The 20,709-nt window shown below is 40.1% G+C and overlaps 1 protein-coding gene across 4 annotated transcripts; it reads left to right on the plus strand.

Moving 5' to 3' along the window:
• Window positions 1-868: 868 nt before the first annotated feature.
• On the plus strand, window positions 869-20,105 carry kctd5b (potassium channel tetramerization domain containing 5b). Of its 4 annotated transcripts, XM_030078077.1 has the most exons (8): window positions 869-1,210; window positions 9,019-9,127; window positions 10,509-10,600; window positions 10,735-10,830; window positions 11,055-11,159; window positions 13,722-13,847; window positions 15,242-15,309; window positions 17,338-20,105. In XM_030078077.1, the coding sequence occupies exons 1-7, from the start codon at window positions 989-991 to the stop codon at window positions 15,284-15,286; spliced, it is 795 nt and encodes a 264-aa protein (XP_029933937.1). In that variant the 5' UTR covers window positions 869-988; the 3' UTR covers window positions 15,287-15,309; window positions 17,338-20,105. The 4 variants fall into 4 exon arrangements, with proteins under 4 accessions (XP_029933937.1, XP_029933938.1, XP_029933939.1 ...); XM_030078078.1 differs by lacking the exon at window positions 15,242-15,309 and having other exon boundaries at window positions 871-1,210; XM_030078079.1 differs by lacking the exon at window positions 11,055-11,159 and having other exon boundaries at window positions 873-1,210.
• The last annotated feature ends 604 nt before the right edge of the window (window positions 20,106-20,709 follow it).

Here is a 20,709-nt window from a genome sequence, read left to right on the forward strand (position 1 = left end):
CACAAAACTGACAGGACGGTGCTTCACAGTGCAGATGGACAGTGATCCAAAACATAATGTGAATGCACCCAAGAGTTACTGAAAGCAAAGAAGTGGAATATACTTCAATGGCCAAGTCAGTCCGCAGACCTCACCCCAGCTGAGCTGCTTTTCACTTGCTGAAGACCAAACTGAAGGTAGAAAGGTGCACCTGAAGGCAGCTGCAGTAAAGGCTTGGCAGAGCATCTCCAGGGAAGAAACTCAGAATTTGGTGATGTTGTCCATGGGTTCCAGACTTCAGGCTGTCACAGACTGCAAAGGATTTTCCTCCAAATATTAAATATAATCCTTATAATTATAGTTATGTATGTCATGTATAGTTTGTCCAATTAATTTTGAGCCTCTGAAAATGGGGTGACAATGTATAAAACTGTCCGTAATTCCTAAACAGTTAATGCCATATTTTTATTCAACCCCTTCATTTAAAGCTGAAAGTCTACAATTCAATCACATCTGGATTACTCCATTTCAAATCCACTGTGGTGGTGTACACGGGCAAAATTATGAATATTGTGTCACTGTCCAAATACCTATGGACCTGACTGTATATGGACTCAAAAACCTTGATGCAAATAGGCATGACTGTGGTCAGCTGATGACTCAACAAATTAACATAAAATACTCAAATAAATTAACATAAATAAGATGCTGGGCATACGGCATTTACTTTAAAATCATTTTTGCAGAGGCATTTCTAACCAGATGAGTTGAGTAGGCCTAAATGTGCGAAAACCACTGGCCCACATTGAGACGCCAGTAGATTAAGTTATCAGTGGGGGACCTCGTTTCTTGGGAATAATCTAACCGAGTGTGTGTGAGCGCTGGCGGAGCGGCAGTAGGAGTGGCTGAAGAGCTGGCACCCTGCTTTGCATGAATCGTGGAATCTAGGAGCTGCAGCTGAGATATTTCCTGTCAGCCGCACAGACAGAGCCGAGGGCGGAGAAGAGGGATGGCAGAAAACAGCTCCGAGACAAGCGGCTCCGTTTATCGGAGATGTTTGGCCCATTCCTCGGCAGAGAAAAACATTTCATCCAGCGTCGGGGCATCGAAATGGATTCGCCTGAACGTCGGGGGGACATATTTTCTAACAACAAGACAGACGCTGTGTCGAGATCCCAAGTCATTTCTGTACAGACTGAGCCAAGCTGACCCCGAGCTCGACTCCGATAAGGTAACAGTAAATGCTAAGTTAGCCGAGCTACTTAGCTTACGAGTCGGAAGCGCACTAGCTCGTTATTTTGTGCCAAACTTACTAGCACTCTGTGTGTCCGGTATTGATACGAAAGGCAGGGTAGCGGTTACTCTCGTGGACTTGTGTAGTCACTTTTTCAGTTGTGTTAAAGCTGCGGAAACGCGTCTTCTGTAGTTACTTAACGCTAGCTTGCATTCGTTGTAGCTAGCTAGCATTAACCTGCTAAGCTAGCTAGATTCCGACAGTCACCACATGACACGAGCCTGCTAGCTTGAGTCTAATGTTGCTTCATGACGTTTAAGTAACATTAACATTAATTACATTGCAAAAACCGGGCGCTCTTGGTCTTACTCTCACCTAAATAGGTACGCAAATTATTACCAATTGGAATTATCTAACTAATAACCAGTTTTTAAGTGCAGCTTTCCAAGTTGGCACAGCAACGTTAGTTAGAAACTTTCCCCATCCGAGGCCATTGCATTGCGTTGCACTCATCAAGGTGTCAGATGTCAGAAAAGCGTTAACACATTTATCTGTCATATGTCGAGCACACACACAAGTGCAGAAGTGGTGGATTTTTCTAGAAACCTTATCAAATAGCATTTTCGATGCAGTCATAGTACTAGCCAAACTATTGTATTATTATTTTTTTTTTGTTTGTTTGTTTTTTAAATGGAGGTGGGTGCAGTAGTTTGTTTCTTTGCAGTGATGCACCCCCACCTCATCTGTCTGGTCTGCAATAATAATCAGCCTCTGTGGCAGACCTCTCCTAATGAGTGCACAAGTCATTGCCAAGTGGGGTGAGGTGCTGACAACCAAGAGCAAGGGATGATGTCACTCATCTCCCTCAATGGCTTCATTGGGCGAGAATCAGGCGCCTCTCTGTTTGTCCATCTGCCGGTAACAGGAGTGTGTTCAAGTCCCCCAAGCACTCAGTGTGTATGCATGGTGCGGTGTGCTCTGTTTTGCTCCGTTGTTTCCACTGTTCCATTATTATCCATTGTACTTATCTACTTACACATTTTAATCTAAACCACTAACCCCCTTATACCCATCTTAGGCCTTGGCTCCTCTCATATTTTCATGCAAATATCTTAATCTCTGAATAATCAGCTTGTTTTTGTCAGTTTACCCTGCCATGAGCAACTGATCAGCCTATCTAAATCCCCTGTCTTAAGTGCATATTGAACTTGCAAGCCATTACTGCTCTCCTTTGCTGCAGGCATCTCTGACTTAAAGCAGCTCTCCGTATATAGGACAGGGTGTTGCTTTACTTCCCACTTGCACTCAAGCCGTATATGTTGACATGATTTGTGTCATTCATGATTCAACACATGTATGTCTGTCAAGAAGGCCTATATTTTTGTCACCTCACATAAGCTTGTATGTGAACAGGGAGACCAGAAGATTGGTGGTTTATTGAAGTGTTCTGGTTTTGGCGAATGCAGTATTGTGTTTCTTAGCCAAGGAAATGAGTGGTTCAGTTCTCAGTCACGCAGGCTGACGTGCTTCAGTAGGACTCTTGAGGAGAACTGCATTATTCATGTTGTTGACTGGAGCCTATTTTGCACATTGGGGTAGACCAGGGAGAAAGTGAAGGAAGTGCACTCATATGCACGACCAGTCATCACAGCTCACAGTCCATTTATGTTTTAAACATATAGGTATCCACGTCTGTCTCTTAAATTGTCTATTTTTAAAATGACAAACACCCATCTCTGCAATCATGTTAGTATGATATTGTTACTCTGCAATTTTGGCGAAGTAGTTAAAGAGAGTGCAGCTTACATCTAGCCTACTGATTCATGTCAGAAGTATCTTAAGCAGTTAGCGCTGTCAAAAAGTTGTTAGTAGCCCAATCATCAAGCTGAGAGATGCACATCACTGGAAATCCATCCTTTTCTTTAATGTGTAGTGGCAGACTACTCCTCTCAAACCACTCAAGCAGAGATCCAGCTTTCTGGTTTTGAGAGCTGCATCAATTTTTCAAGCATTCCATCACATAGAATTCTTGTTCCTTTCACATCTGATTTTTTTTTTTTCCTTCCCTTCATATTCATCTCCATTTGCCGGCTGAGAAGGTGCTCTCTGCGGCCTGTGTGGAAATATGGCTGCGTTTAATGCAGGGCTCACATTGTATGTCATGCCTGAGCACACTGCGGGAGGAAACGTAAATATTTAACAGTGATATCATCTCCTTCTCTACAACCTCCACATAGTCAATGCTCAATACAACGCTGCAGTGCCACTGGCAAATCAGGTGCAACTCTAGACCACTCCAGGCCCGCTCCATCACCATGACCAGCCAAAGGCCACTTCATTCAAAAAAATCCAGACACGCACAATTGATTACAGGCTTGTTTTCAAATGTCGCCAACTGGAACTCGGGCCTCTCTAATTACTGAGTACATATTTTACATTAAGCTTCATCTGTGATTATAGCATTGCTGATTTCAATAGAGAAAGCTCCGTGTGGCAGTAATTTCCTGCTTGCCAGCCTGGCCGAGGAACTGACAGGGAAGCTTTTAGGGGTCATCTAAAAGGAGCTGTTCATTTAGTGCCTGAAACACCACTCCATCATAAATTGTTCAGCTAAATGCACTGCTGGTGTTGCTTTGCAAAATCATGCGTGCTTAGAAAATGGTGGAAGGAGGATGAGACCATCCTTCCCACCCCACCCTACAGGAAAGGTCAAATTTGCACTGAAATGACAGCGTTAAATATTTTGAAATCTGAGATAGTTTCAGATAATGCAGGCTTGATGTGATGTATGTATTATTTAGACAAGGAAGGCCTATTTGACTATGCCATTACTACTTGTACTCCACAGGGACTTTGGCTCTTGCTCAGCAAGGATCAGACTTCCACTTGGCTTAGCTAAGTAGCTACAGTCATGTGACTCAGAAGATCTACCGCAACATCTTTAAGCCCTGTTTCCGCAGGGTGCTTATACCCTAGCTCAGCTGAAGTGAAAGCGAGCAGTGTTAATAAGGCTTTCATTCATTTTATCCTGAGCCTGAGCAAATTTGTGGATTGGAACTGTTTCACATGACAGTGTAAATGGCATTTTTGTCTCGGTTGCAGTTGAAATATTAGATGAAGCAAGCAAGCCTCTAATTAGACAGCCTATATGATTTTTAGCAGTGAATGCAATTAAGCCAGCATACTTGTTTTTGTGTGTGCAAGAAATGACTGATACCTCCATGTGCTAAGCATGAAACAATGAATGTTGCTATGCAGCATTTTAGTGTACACCCATTGTAGTGAGCAGAAGCCAAAAAGGAATTTTTTGTCATGATTTGTTGAATAACGGATACAGCTGCCGTGTTCATGTGTCTAAAAAGTCGTATCAGACTTCATGTTCTTGAAGGGTGGGCCACTGTGGTATTTCCTATGGGAGGATATGTATTGTGTGTAGAAGAAGAACGATTAGGGTATACAGTAAGCTTTCCTTTTTGTGAAGTCCACCCTTCCAATTAGACTGTTTACCTTCATTTTAAGTCACAGTTATCTTTGTCTTAGAATCTGCTCATGATTAGGCCTACTTTGATCCACGTCACAACTGAACAATTTACTACCCATTATCTTCAAGAGGATTTATCCCAGTGATATGAGATGAGAACCATGTAACATTGTTAAACGCTTGTGCTGCCCCCCCACACTAAATGAATCGGGTGGTTATTGTAGGTTTGGTTTGCAGTTGTTTCAGTGTCTTTGTTTATTTAGCTATTTTATTTTTGGCTTTTTTATTCCAGCCTAGAGTTAGAAAAGGGATAGATCTACCTCCCCTTGCCCTTGGATCATCAGATCCATATTGCAATCATTCAACATAATATTCAGAAACATTCACAATGGATGCAATGCAACATGGAAGAGAATGTGTATAACGGGCATTAAGTGTGTGGAAGTGCATGCCATCTCACAAATGTCTCTCCAGTCACATTGAAAAGAGACATGTAACTGTCATCTGTCTTGGTGCATCTCAATAAATTTGAGAGTTGCAGTTAGCCTGTGTATATTTGCTGTTCCCACCACAATAATGGGACACTAGGATCAGTCTCTTCATGTTTAGTGCCCCCCTTTTTGTCCAGATAGGTCTAGCTTTTCTCCATAAATAGACCTGCAACATGGATGTTTTGTCATTTTCCATGATGGGACTTTAAACTTTGAGGTTAAGCCTGCTCTTTGATTAGCACATTATTCAGTATTTCACATTGTCCCCTGGTTTTAATACTGTCATGACCATGAAAAATAAAAAACATGGATAATGAACTCATTTAATTAACCATCATACTTTTATTCAGAGTTTCCTAATTCATTGACTGTCATCCTGCCAGTTATTCAGCTTGCTATCTCCTTTCCTGCCTGTCTACTGTATTTTCTTGCGGCGCTTGTCCTGTTTCCTCACACATGCTCACTGTCCCCGCCCCTCTGTTTGTTGCCCAGTGCTCCCCAGCCCGGGCCCCCAGAGACACAGCCTTTTGTTTTTAATTAAAACACTGTCCCCTTTGTGTATTTGAGTCCACACAAATTACAATCCAGTGCCCCTAAAATCAGCTCAGTCTAACTGGGTCACTGTCACCCCAAGAGGGAGGACTCCCCCATCGCTCCATGTACACCCAGAGGACAGCATGGAGCTCCTCGGCACAATGGGTTAGCTTGTTCAAGTTTATGGGAATGTGGAGTACACATAGGTTTTAGGTTACATTGTAGCTTTAGGTTTTGACCCATTTGGGTTTCAGACGTCTGATGCGCCCACCTTGATGTTTTTATTGAAGCTGCCAATAGAGGGTATTTTTCTTTAATTCTTTAAACACCCCATCAAATGGACTCTTACTTTCTTGATTCTATGTAGTTCCTGTTTAAACAGGACGGTTGGGGTGGGACAGAATGCAGGGAAGGGATTATTCATAAGTGCAAACCAATAGGATATAAATTTTGGAGAGAAACACATTTTTATTTGAAGGGATAGGTGGATGAGAGAGGCTGTTTAAAGATCTGTGAAGGCTTTATTGGTTGACATTTTAATTTACACCCATTAGGCTATTTACACACATTAGTGCAGGATGATGTCACTATCTAAGATACTGTTTTACAGGAAGTAGAAATCATGTGAGCTCATTTCATGGTGGCTTTGAATTTGACTATTTTTATCCCCCAACAGAGTATTGTCAAGTATTGAGTTTCAAAAATCCTTTTAATTCTTGTCAATTTGGAAAAACCTTTGAAACATCATTTTAGCCATCATGGGACACTAAAAGACAATTTAAACCGACACTGTACTTTCACTGTTGCCGTCTATAAGGCAGGTTTACCCAACCACTTATTCAACAGTGATGGGACTTGGGGATACATTATTTTAAAATGAGCTGTTAGTTTGCACTAAACATTATTGATCAATTAAATGGAAAAAATATGTAAGGAGAATATTTTTTTCTCAGGTTTTATATTCCCCTTTATGTTGCTGTGATCATAGATGAAAATGTCTGGTCCAATATTTAAAGGGATCAGAAACACTAAAACCAGTGTTTCCTCAAATTTTATGCTGCTGCAGTGGACAGGGCAGTAATAAAAAATCCATAAAATAATCATTACTTGTATAACATTTGGACTATGTTTGTTTTACTTTTAATAGTAAGACAGAGTTGCCGTGTTTTTTAGTTTCACAATTCTTCTTGAAGTGGTTTTCATTTCCTTGTTGTGGTGGCACACCATTTCTAAATTAATACAGAGGAAACACTGCTAAAACATATTTGTTGGTGTTCACTAATATCTGTGTGTTGTTTAAGATGGAACACAAGCACGCCTCACCTCCACATAAATTAAAGGCGATAAATCAGCAATTCCCTTTTTTCCAGGGTTAAAAATCAAAATGAGGTGATGAATGGTATTTGATATGTCGTGCTGTACTTGAGTTTGTAATCAGATTGATGGTCGCTCCTGCTGACCCTCCCTGTCCTTCTCAGCTGCGCTCCCCACCCAATGCAGAGTGGGATAGGCCTAAAAACAGATGATACATCACACTGGAATAACAAGATAATATTGATCCAAAATATAAGTCTAACCCTAGTTTACTTGACATTCTTGGAAGATCATAAGTCAAGTCAGTATCTCAAGATCAGTCATGTTTTAATAGTGGAATCACTCCTGGATTCACCTGTGTGGTCTGAGGATAAACCTGGATTCATCAAATGTTTCAGTGGTTTTGAAAATACAATATTTTAATTGTAGTCCTGTTTCTACTCTATTCTCACAAAATACATTCGCCTTTGAGCACCATGATGGTAACTCAGATAAATCAGATACTTTGTGGGCTACTCACCCAGACGTCTGACCTCCAGAGCAAGACTCTCAAAAGTTTGATTTGTGTAGTCAGCTTTAACCAGAGAGAGAGGAGCATCCACCAATTGGAAATCATCACTCTTCTTGGCTAGATGTTAGTAGTGACTTGACATGTCAAATCAGGAGATTATAATTTAACAAAATTTCTGAATAGCTGTTGAAGTTCTTGCTTGGAGAAATACAGTAGAAGTGTCGGTCCAAACATAAATTAATAAGTGAAATGTAGTTTACAAGTTACACATGCAGTTGCTATATGGAAAAGCTTAACCCCTCTGTATGGAAACTAAAACTTAAATGGGTTTACCTGCGTAACTGTGGACTTATTTGGGTCCTCTGTTTAAGGCCACATGTGCTTGTGTTTAAACTTCAATGTCTGTAGAGATGTAAGAACTGAAACATAGCAATAAGACTAGAATAGAAGTCCATTGGGCTCCTGTGGGGTATTTTTGCCATGGAAAGGAGGTCAGCCAGCCAAGAGGGTTCAGATATTCATTACAAAAGAAAATGCACTGGGACCTTTTCTCATTATTGGAAAGATTAATGGGTTCTAAGTTGAAGTCCCATCAATCTCTGGACTTCTGAAGGGAAGCCAGCTATGAATGTGCACCTCTGTTTGCCAGTGAAGACTTGGCTCTATGATTGTGGTCGTGTCCAGGAAAGTATGAAAATATTGCTTGTGTATTTGTGTAAATAATGTTTGGGGAAGCTGCAATGACCCTGCAGGACTGCTAATTTGTCTAGATTGCTCCTGAGGCCATCGGATCAACTGATGCAAACTCACACATCCTGTTGCATATGTGCATTTGCACAAAATTTGCTTGGGGGTTTTCTCTCCTGTTGAGTGTTTCGGTGGATGTGATCCACTCAGACTTCAGGCAAAACGTACTTTATATTCTGCTCTTTTGCCATGTTTGTGCAATAGTGTTAACTGCAGTCATTTGACTACTTTAGAAATTGACTTTTTCGTGGGCTGAGCTAACTATAACGTACACCAGAGTGGGCTAATTGTTAGTTGTACGCCGAGATAGCAGCGCTTCCTTCGGGTCCCCTCGGTGGATTCAGCCTGCTGTTCCAAATCTCTTTCTGTTCTGCTCTAATTGTTTTAACCTCCTTTTCCCCCACGAGACAAAGACCTTCTAATCACAGTACTTACAGAAATAGGGGAATACCCAGTGGTTGTGAAGCAATGAGGATCAAACTCAAGGCCTTTGGGAATATGGAAGTGATATTCCTAAGCTGTGGTGTGTGGCTGTGTGTGCATGTCTTCACACCGCATGTAGAAATAATCAGCACAGGAGCTGACCTCATAATTTATATACCATCAGTTTTACACACTGATGCTGAGCTTGGTCTTACACACGTATGTTTGATGAAGCTGTGATGTTTTGGCTTAAATCCAAACTTTAATGCTATTAATCTTATCTTTCTTTTGCTCTGTTTTCCAGGATGAAACTGGTGCCTATCTCATCGACAGAGACCCCACGTACTTTGGGCCAGTGCTCAACTACTTGAGGCATGGCAAACTGGTGCTCAACAGGGACTTGGCAGAGGAAGGTAATCAGAATCGGGTTTATTTCCAAATAGTTTAAGAACATACACAGAATTTGTTTTGGTATGTTGGTGTAAGAGGGAAAAGTTAACTCCATTTACTCCATAGTACTCTATTTACAAAATATTAAATAAGAAGTTATTAACAGGTAGTGCTGGCTTTATGCAAAGTGACTATTAACAGAGGGCACAATAAGGCAGATCTATATTGCATATATATTCTGTCAGTTCTACATATTATATTAGATAAACACAAACAGCTTTTTTATAACAAAGTTTTGTTCCTTAATAATTATTTTCAGTATCATTCAACTGTACTAGAATGCCTTTAACTGTGGACTAAAAATTCAGCTAAAAATAACCAGACTGGATTTTGTTAATGTTAAGGTTACTAACATGCTAAAATTGTTTACTTTGGTAAAATTACTGAAGACTTTGTAACCAGGGTCTAAACGGTAAATAAATGGTAAATATAAAACATGAAAAGTACTCTGTGCAAAAATACTACAGGCTAACTAGGGTACTACTTTTCCTCTAATTTGCATTTATAATCCCTGCCAGAGGAGTAGAAAACCACCATAACGTTGCATTCAGATAAAATCAGGCAGTCCGGCGACTTGCCTCAACGTTGTGTGGATGTGAGTCACTATGTGGCCCGTCTGTCCACCGTCTGCCTGTTTAGTCTGATCGCTGGCTTATGTGATTGGCCACTGCAGCATGGCGTTGGGTTACGTTCCTGTAAAAGTTTAATCTGTTTCAACTTCTTGCTGGTTGGCACTGCGGTATTTGCTAGAACACCCTGTGGCACACCCTGTCAGCACCCTGCGCAGCACTGCTGAACTACCACATTCAAAATGAACGGGTTTAGTGTGTTTCTGCTGGATGGCCAGACTCTGTCTGAGTTCAGCGTAAGACCCAGACATTGGAATAGGGGAAAAGGCACAGGCACTTGCTGCACATTTCCCCCATTCCTGCGCAAAGGACAAAATTGTGCTGTGACCTGGAAATAAACAATTTTAATGGGGCTGACCTTACAACTTTTCACCATTTACCATTTCAATCTAGATTTTTCTTGTTTTCCACTAACTACAGCTACTAACTAATTGCAGGTATGAAATATGCAGATTCTCCAAGACCTGTAGCACCAGCATCTAAAAATTAATTTTCTTGCAATGCTTGTCCGTGCCAGGCTTAAAAAGTTTAAAAAGAAGTTGATACCAAAACATTTTATGAAACCTTTCACATCTAATCTGTTTGGTTAAACATTACAGGTACAAACAGGAGCATCTCCAGCAGCATGGTGTTTGGCTAAGCCTGACCTTTTGCTATCACAGCGTTGCTCAGCCCAAAATGATACATTGTTTTCTGTTTTCACTTTTGCTTTTAGGTGTGCTGGAAGAAGCCGAATTCTACAACATCACATCATTAATAAAGCTCATCAAGGACAAGATCAGGGAACGGGACTGCAAAACATCACAGGTGTGTAAAGTCCAGCAGTGTTCATCTAACTGAGATTTCTCATGGAATTTGTTAATTCTTGTGTTTTGATTGTGTACACTCTGACCACCTGTCTTTGTTCCCATCCCTTTTCACCCTCCTCTCCCTCCTCTCAGGCTCCGGTGAAGCATGTGTACCGGGTGCTGCAGTGCCAGGAGGAGGAGCTGACACAGATGGTGTCCACCATGTCTGACGGCTGGAAGTTTGAGCAGGTAAAGCCCTTCCCACAGAGTCACAGCAGTAATCCTCCTTTTATGTGCTTCACCCACCCCGCTATCCTCACATTGACCAGAAAAATCCAATCCTCAGTGTTGGAAATTGGAAAAAAACAACAACAAACAAAAAAAAACAAACATCCAAACAGCAAATCGCATCTTTCTGAATGTCAGCATACATGATCCGGGCATCCCTTCTGTGCTCTGATTGGTTGTTGCAGCTTGTCAGTATAGGTTACGGGCGGGCCCACCAGTCAGAGTTTCTGCTGATTGTGTCAAGGGAGGTGAAGGGAGAGGAGTCTGCTTTGCCAAACAACAGCGGAGAGGTGTGTCCCACAAATTTCTGTCCACGGGCTGGTCACTGCATGGTCCCCATGTTGTCCATTGTATGTCCCAACTTGACACATAGCTGTTGGCCATTTTTGAGTTGATTCTTTTGAGTGTTCATTTTGTATTGCTTGTGCACCAATGAGGCTACAAGAACATGACACCTTTTTCTTGTGTGCGTGGTTGTCGTTTTTTTGTTTTTTTTGTTTTTTCTCCATTCCCCATTCACAGTTTGTTATATCTTGTCAACAACTTCCTTTGTTTTGCTTTGATGTAGCTCCTTGGCTATTTTGGGTGACTGTGCTACAATACACTGATGGTTGTTTACAGTTAAAAGTCTTAGAAATGCGGGTGCAGTACCAGTTGTTTTTAATCTTCCCCGCATACTTCACCTACAAACTGAAATAGATTCAAACGTTAAAATTGAATTGCTCAAGTTTACAGTACTGAGTTGTACACCAAGGGATTATATCTGATGAGAGAACACAATGTGTGTGTGGGCGTGTGTGTGCTTTTGTGTGAGAATGAATCTCCCCATAGAGATGAGGGATCACTGGATCTCCCATCAGAGCTAAAATCTCACTAATCTCCTTACACAGGTCAGATGGGAAACCCCTAGAAACACTCCCTTATGCAAAGTGTAAAGCTCAGTAGCCAGCCCAGGGGAGTCGTCAGGGGGGACGAGCTTAGCTGACCTACTGCCTCGGTTTTAGGCCCACTAATGGCACTGCTGCCTTCAGGACTCCATAATTACAGTCAGGTTGTTGTGAAGGTGTGTCACGGTCATTGGCCATGCAAGGTTATTATTTAAAACGAGCATAGTTAGACATTGTGGGTGTTTAGTTTTGCTGCATGCTGGGATCCTCAGTAGCCAGCACTTTTTGCTTTTTGCTGCAAAGCGAGATCTGTCGACAACAACAAGTCTCAGGCAGGAGTGGCTAATGAAGCAGTGCATGTCTGAACATGCACACCCTGGGTGCAGGCAGTATGTAGCCTGCAGCACACACACACACACTTAACATCGAGTTTAAAAGCAGTTATTCCGGAAGAGGAATTGCTCTGTTTTTCTGACAGTTGTTTTCCAACGTGTGCACGCTGTCTTCTTGTTTTTGTTTGAAAGATCCTGTCCCCTTTTATAGTTTTACCTCTCATGTCCTTGTTATTTGTGTCCTGTTGTAAATAAGACATGTTATCAGGAGCAGAAACATTAAAAGTTACTTATTATTTGTCTTGGAGATAAATTTTAAAATGATGTGTAGGATTTTCTCATTGGTGTATAGCTTAGGAAAAGAGCTGGCGTGACTGCTACAGTCTACAGGAGAAAAAAGCACTCACTGTTAAAAGCAGCAGCCTCGGTGATGTTTTCATTTGGCTGAATTTGGGTCTACTCACCCTCTACTCCCTGTAAAATGTTCAGTAAACCCTTCTGGTTGACTGGTAAGTTATGCAACACAAGCAGGAAGGAGTGGAAATCATAAAAAATGCTGATAGAGAGCAGCTCACAGTGACAGTAGAACCGTGCCAGTAGCATTGATAATAATTTACTTGACAATTTTAATATTAGAGAAAACCCTACATTTGCTGTTTACATAATGTTAATATCAATCAAATCTTTGTCACAAAGCTAACAAGTGACACTGCTATAAAAGGTGGGAGTGGGCTACTTAGTGGTTTGCTCCACCTTGATTTTATTCATTATTTCTGATGAGGAGGAGGAGACAGGTTCCAGCACTTCATTGCATCGCAACACTTCACTGACAATGAGATCGGTTCCATCAAATCAAACCCATTAGTTCCCCATTTGATTTTCAGCCAGCATGTTTGCTCCCTGTGGTTGACTCCATGCACTTGTATTTTCTTAGTGGACGACTGCTGACTCCTTTTCTGTCCCTTGATGTCTCTTAAGCTGTTTTCTTTCTACTAGTCATTAATTTCTTATCATGGACCTCAGATTACTTTTATTTCTCAACATAATATTCCATCTGTTTCTCCTATGTAGTTTTTTTTTCTACCATGATCTTTATGAATCCCAGCATATCTCCTTTTTATTTATTTATTTATTTATATTTCCATACTGGCAAGTCTGCAGGTGCTCAAAAGATTCAGAATGTCATGAATCGTATTCAAAGCCTTAAAAACTTAATTGTACTGACAATTTGAAAGCCTATTTTGAAATTGTATTTAAGGCCTTTAGAAGGTCTTTAAATACAGGTAAATTTAGCATTTCAGTCCTAAATTGTTTTACAGCTCCTTCACTGTCCTCTTAATAAAAACCAAGACTTTAATTGGTCTGGTTTTCATATTCACATCGGTTCCACTGGTAAAAAATTGTTGTATATTTCATTTACAATTCCCTTCGAATATATTAAAAAGTCTTAAAATTTAACTTGATGCAGACACCGTGTCTCTTGTTTGGTTCTGAACCTCTTTTTACATTGCTTTAAATTTTTGTTAACCTTCCTCCCGCTTCTGTTTTCCACCACGAGCTGTCCAGTTTGTATCTCAATACCGTCTGTCGAATGCTAATTCTTCCTCTGTGCTCTGCTCTCTTGTCTCCGTAGCTGGTCAGCATAGGCTCCTCTTACAACTACGGAAATGAGGACCAAGCAGAGTTCCTGTGTGTAGTCTCCAAGGAGCTGCACAACCAATCATACGGGACAAACAGTGAGCCCAGTGAGAAGGCGAAGGTGAGTGAGTGTGTGTGTGTACACAAACGGTAAGGCTGGTTTGAAAATCAGTCCATAGCAAACATCTGTGAATGCCTGCCTGTGTTGGATGGTTTTAAATGCACTGCGTTGATCAACATGTCTCCACGGGACTGTGATAAGTACCTTTTGGTTTATTGATGAGAAACCTCTATGAAGGAGAACATTGTGCTTGCTGCGGCTAAGCCAGACTGCCTTTACATCCAGAAGTGATCACAGGAAATGATTTTAAACTCCAACATTAGTTCATGTGCTTGTCAGTTAAAGCAGTGGAAATGTTCATAAACTGGGGGGAAAAAAAGAAAGGAAAAAAAAAAAAAAACCCACAAGAAAAACACGGAGCACTGAATTTTGTCAGTCCAGGAGAGTTTCACAGCTAACAAGACATTTGGGTTTTAGGCAGGAGCAGAGCAACTGTTATTTTGATGCTGACTGTCAAAGACCACACAGAGGTCTAATAGCATTAACCCAGCTTGAAGATTTGTGTCACGTTAGCTTTGACCTGAAATGGGAAAAGTCTCAACATTGTAATCCGTGTTAGGGGGAGCATGAGAGCACCGGTCAGCGTATTAGTGGCACAATGAGTAAGGACGGTCATTCTGTCGAGGGCTTAGGGAGCAAAGCAGGAGCACATCCCATGGGGCCCCACAACCTATAAAGAAACACACTGAACAACCTGTATTTACTCTCCTTTTTCAATGATTTTGTCGGTTAAGATTTTAACACTATTTGCATATACTTCAAGCAGATCACCCTTTTTAAAAAAAAAAAAAAAAAATGGGTTCTTTATTTTATTTTAATGCATTATTATATTTTATACCATCAAGGTTTAGAAGCTGTAACACAAACAGATCACCATTTTTGGTATAGGTTTCTTTGTTTTTTTAATTTCTTTTATTGAACACAGGCCATTTTTATTTATGTAATATTTTTATTTCATTTCTATTTAGCAGAAATCTCAATTTAGACAAGTGTTTATTGATGCATTTTGACTCTGTTATTTGTGACAAGTGAATGGAGAATTGAGGTCATTGGAAAGTACTCTTGGTTAACATTTTTTTTTTTACTTTATTGTTGTGTTAGTTTGTTGTGTTTTGTGCAAGTAGTTATGTGTATTTAATTGAACCTCTTAATAAAATCCAATGAAGATCCAATGTAATAAGGGTGTTTTTGAGACTCTAAATCTTCATTGGACTAGAGAGATTAAATGTAGTTAAGTAATGTTAATCCCCATTGAACATATCCCATTAGATGTTTTTTTTTGTTCTCCTTGTTTGTTGTCCTTTCTAACTTTTACACCTCCATTCATTTCCATTCTTTTACAAGATGCCTTTCTTGTCTTCTTCTGTGCTGTCTGCATGCTGCATGTTGCTCAGAGCGAGGACGAAGAGACGGATTATGAAATGAATGACTCTGATTAGGGTTGAGCACTTATGACTCAATGGTGAGCGCTCAACTGCTCTCCTAGTCCCTCCTCCACGCTCCCCCAGTTGCTCCTCACCTTCCCTTTCCATCCCCTCTTTGACGCAGTTTGCACTGAGAACTTTGTCACATTTGTTTCCAAAGACAAAAAGATGTTTTTACTCAGATGCAGTGGCAGAAGCTGGGTTTAACTCTGTAACTTTGGCTTGAACACTTGCAAGCTAAAGCCAGATCAAAAGCCTGGTGGTGCCTGTATAGACCGGTCCAACTATTTCCCTGCAGGTAAAGCTCTCTTTGGAACCAGATGGGAAAAGCTCTGTTTTGTAGTAGGCTAAATAAGACCTCTTGTTGTTATTGTTATACTCACAACCTTGGTCAGAGGAGGGCATCCTGTGTCATCAGCTGCTATACTTGGGCTTCTTATCCTCTACTCGATAAAATCAGGAGGGGAGGATTTTGGAACAGACTCTGTCCCTTTGTCAAAGTCAAACATGATATCTTAGACACTGCTGATCTAATTATGGTGAAACCTGGAGGGATGATGCATCTTTGCACTGTCTCTCAGCATTGGCACTATAATTAAACGGCCCAGACTCCTTCATCACAAGTTCAGTTGAAACAAAGTCAACTGAACTTTTTTTAATATGTCGTTATGATGTGCATGTGTATGGTCGAGTAGGATAAAACCCATTTTGTCATGGCTGTAGAATTGTCTCCGTTCTCCTGTTGAGGACTATCAAAAGTGTCAGTCGGCTTGTTGGTTTGCAGCTGTCGTAGTTGACAGTGCCAAAACAGAGCCTTTATACTCTAAACCAGATTAATCAACCACAACACATACGCTTCAGTTGCAATCTCAGATGCACACATGCAGATAGATTAGCCTGCGCTGAGTGGAAAATAATGTGAGTGAAATGCTCTTTGCCAGCAGTGTGCACTTACGTTAAATGTCATCATCCCATGTTGTTTTACTGTCAAGCCTCTGCACTCTAGTAAATAATGTTTGCGTCCAAGTTACGTTTCAGTCGATGACATTTTCACTCTGCTAGAAATGAGATGCTTTGCGGTAGTTCACCACTGTGGAGTGACAATGTGTGGAAAGTTAAGGTTTCCAGCTGTATATGCAGTATGTTTGATAGCACTGATCTGGCATTAAAAAAAAAATTACAGTACTTGGTGTTAATCTGTTGAACCTGAGATGCAATGTGGGGCAAATCAATGAGACCGTATTATAGGCACTGTGGGTGTAAGGTCATGAAACTTTGATCAGCCCAAGCATAGACTATATCAGACATGGCAGCCGACATGACATGCTTACTGTTGCCTTCTTTCGATCCTTCATGTGAACTTGTGATTTCCTCTTTTCTTTTCGGGAGTTCAGAGTAAGCATCGGTAGTTAGTGGTAGGTTTTTTAGGACCATGCCTTTGTAGTACCGAGGTTGACCACACCTGCCCCTGTCCCCTTTTTGAACTGCCCCTAACATCGCTCCACATGCCCATATTCCTAGTTTCTAGCACAGTGCTGTTTTTCTCCCTCATGTCTCTGTTTTCCTTTTTTCCCCTTGCTCCATTCACTGTTTGTTTCAGCCTGCAAGGAGAGTGAATGCATGTGTGCTGCCGGCTGAGAGATTACTCACTGCTGCTGGAATAAGTGTTTTTTTGGGAAAACAGCTGATTTTGATTTTATTATTATTATTATTATTATCATTATTGTTGTTAGTATTTTTTTAATTATTATTATTTATTTATATATTTTATCTTATTTTATTTTTTTTTGAGGACTCAGATGCAGGGAACAGTTATTGGAGGACTTGCAGTGCAATGTGTTAAAGAATGATTCTGATATTTTTAAACCTGGACCCGCCCTATTGTTCCACTTTTTGGGGTCCAAACGATAGATGGGGACTGATGAAGCGTTCTCGCTCAATACTGGACCGATTTCCAATTTTTGTCCCCACCAGACTTTTGGCCCCAGGTTGAAGAATACCAGAATTATCCTTTTTAAGTTGCATTTGTGTTGATTATATCATTAAAGTGTGTTTTGTCTCTGCAGATTCTTCAGGAAAGGGGTTCCCGGATGTGAAGAGGACTCAGTATTATGAGCTCCAGGTGTTACGATGCAAACATATCATCTTTGTGGAAGAACGTATGGCACAACGGAGATTTAAGAGGGGGGTGTACGTTTTGTTTCATGTTTTCCCTCCATTTTTTTTATTATTTCTTTCTGTAAATAAGTCTGTTTACTGACTTTTTTTGTGCCTGTACATTTAAACTGGACCTTTTTGAATTAGCGGCAAGACTTTTTTTTTCCATCTAAAGGTAGGAATTGTAATCTTCAAATGTTTTATGCTAGAAAATATGGCCATCATCATGCAAGGCCAATGATTCACTCAGGGTCTTCTATTGAGTTACTTCTTATATCCTCCAACTCAAGGGTCTTGTAAGGGATCATTATGGTCTTTATAACTCAAAGTATCAAACTCAAAATCATTATTTAGATGAATTGAGATGTTAAGAAGGGAATTATTCAGTTATTTAGCACATTAAGATGTGGGCCTTTTTTTAAAATGTGAAATGCACCCCCAAAACCAAATTGATAGACTGTTATGACCAAGGTATTAGACAGTTGAATTGACTCTGATGAACATGAACTGTATTTCAGCAGTAGAGACTAGAACTAAAGCTTTGTACACCCTTGCACATTTTTTGTTCCCTACTTTTAGGGAAACATTTTAGTTTCTTTATTTGTGTTCACCATGAGATTTGTCAGCAATGTTTCCATCTAATGTTTATGCATCCACAGCAGCACTGTTAATGAGGCAGGTAGGAACTGAACTTGTTACCAATTTGAATCTTTCCTCCCCTTTTACAAGATGAAAACTAAATGTTAGTGATGTGATTGAATAGTTATAGGGGCATTAAATGATTTTTGACATGATTACTTTTGATCAGCAACCAAAAAACTGCAATAATTTTCGCAGGTCGTTACAGGCACAGCTTATAGTGGCCTGTAATGGGCAGAATCATAAAAAAACATGTCTAAGTTAAATAAGCTTGCACGGTAGAGCAGAGATCCAACAGAAATACCACATGAAGAGTTAACACATCACAATGCAATAATACTGCTTTGTCATTTGCTTTTTTTGGCTCCAGATTTAAACGTGTCACTCTGGTGGTGTCAGCCTCCATGTTTCAACCCGGTGTACAAACAGTTCAGTTTTTTGGTATTGATCAACAAACCTCCACAGATATGACTCTTTTGTGCTGCAGGGGAGTAAAGAAAAAAGTGTTTACAAAACGTGCCTAAAACCACCTTCAAAAGTACGTTTTTGCAGCCCATTGAAAAGTGGATTTGACAGTTTAAAGGACTGAAATTGTTCTCGAAACACTACATGAGGCCTGAGACTTCAGCCTGTCACGGTTGGGCTTTCTGGAGCTGCGCAGTTTGACACAGAAAATGGCTTTGTAGCCGTTATGGTCTTTTTATTCTGTTGTCATTTGATAACATCGCAGTTTAGTCTTGAGTCTCTGATTTCTAGTTTGGGAAGAAACTTATTCATGTTCATAAATTTAGAGGGACCTGTCAAAATCAAAGTAAAACAAATGTGAATTCTGTTTAGGGGTGATTTTCTGTTTAACATCAATGTCCTATGACAAGGGCCCATAATATTTTTCCTGTTAAATCAAGCAAGGGGGGAAAAATATTGAAAGACAATGTTGTCTTTGTTTTCTCACTGACTTCTGAGTTTTCCTAACCTAGTTTTTTTTTTTTTTTTTTTTTTTTTTGTATGTTAGAGGAAACATCTTGTTTAAGGCTTTTTGAGGGGAAATATTTTTGGTGTGGGAGGTTTGGGAATTGGAATGGTTTGAAGGCGGTGGTGAAGGAATATATGTTAATATCAATAGGTTTTTTTTTGTTATGTAAATAATCCAAGTCCAATATTAATATTTAACTCTTAAAACTGCACGTTTTGTACACTGTATAGAAAACACAACTTCAAATAGAAGTTGTTTATACTGGATCTTTAAAAGCTAGAAAATCTTGACAATGTTAACTTCAGTTTTGCATTGTTTGTACAGGATTCTAGACCTAAAGAGATTTCTAAGTAAGGACTGAAATGGTTGATACTGATTATGGTGTCTTTCACTTGAGAACATGCCTGGAACATCTTTTGATATCCAATAACAAAGCTATACTTGGCTGGCTAAGAAGTTGACTGTTACATTTTTTTTAAATGTATTTTTCTTGCAGTGTGATAGATTCTTCTAAGAATTTTGAATTGTGTAGATTTTGAAAACAGCATTTCAAGCACTACAGTGGGAATAACACTGTGCACAATGCTTACAAGCCTGTGATGTTGTAAATACTGCATTTTAGAACACTTTTTTTCTTTTTATAGAAAGTTGTTTCAGGTTTGATGTGTGCTTTTGATTGGTTGGATATTTCATTCACAAATAATCATTTAGTGTTGCCTTTTTCCCGATGACCAAAATCCAATGTCTTATGTGTATTGTACACATTGATCTTAGTGTCAGGGATGAGTGAACTTTTCTTACTGCTGGCACACTTTGTACATATATACAGACTTGTTAACGACACACAAACCTCCATTTACTCACACGTACACATATACACTTGACTAAAACACAGTTTTATATTGTTGGGGACAAAAGTATGGATGCATGTTTTTGATATATATATATATATATATATAAATACATATACACATATATACAAACACACAAACACACACACACACACACACACACACACACAAGGGCTTTTAAAGTGCAAAATCTGAGATCTGCAAAGAGGTTCAATCAAAATAGACTGGATTTCCTGCCAGAGCTAGGCTATGTTTACATTTGCTATAGTGTTCTGAAGCCTTCCAATTATATGCTGTGTCTTGCACTCCCTCACACACCTTAACATAGTCCGACTTGTTTTCCTGCACCACTGACAACTGGCACTCTCACTCCACAAAAACAGAAATGCATTCAGACTTAATCGATGTTGAGATGTCGCTCAGTCCGTTTCCAGCAGCCTCTGCTTGAGCACTGCAGACAATCTTGCCCCCCCTCCCTTTTTTTTTTTTTTTTTTTTTTTTTTTTTTTTTTTGACGGTGGTAATCCTCATTTTTAATATGGTGAAATTTAGCTAAGTCGGCTCAGAGGGACGGGTTTATTTTGGTCTCCTTTTGAGCCTTGCTGCAATGAGATTTAACACGTTTTCTAATTAATTTGCTTGGTTCTGTTGTAACCTGGTCGTTTGACACGCTCCGGTCTGAGCTGTTGAGCCCCCCTGTTGTTCAGCAGCCACATCACCTGTGATCCTCCCAAACTCCCCAAACAGGTCGTCCAGTTGTACATTTTGGCTTCGATAATCATTTCATGTGACGGATAGACTTATCAAATCTGTAGCCTA

The sequence above is a fragment of the Myripristis murdjan genome, chromosome 19, assembly GCF_902150065.1.
Source record: "Myripristis murdjan chromosome 19, fMyrMur1.1, whole genome shotgun sequence".
In the NCBI taxonomy this organism is placed as follows: Eukaryota; Metazoa; Chordata; class Actinopteri; order Holocentriformes; family Holocentridae; genus Myripristis; species Myripristis murdjan.

Excerpts from the sequence above, each read along its gene's own strand:
- kctd5b (XM_030078077.1), top strand. The coding sequence starts at position 989 with ATGGCAGAAAACAGCTCCGAGACAAGCGGCTCCGTTTATCGGAGATGT. Across the intron at positions 10,831-11,054 it reads ACGGCTGGAAGTTTGAGCAG|CTTGTCAGTATAGGTTACGG; the intron begins GTAAAGCCCTTC and ends TGGTTGTTGCAG. Across the intron at positions 13,848-15,241 it reads AGCCCAGTGAGAAGGCGAAG|AGCGAGGACGAAGAGACGGA; the intron begins GTGAGTGAGTGT and ends CATGTTGCTCAG.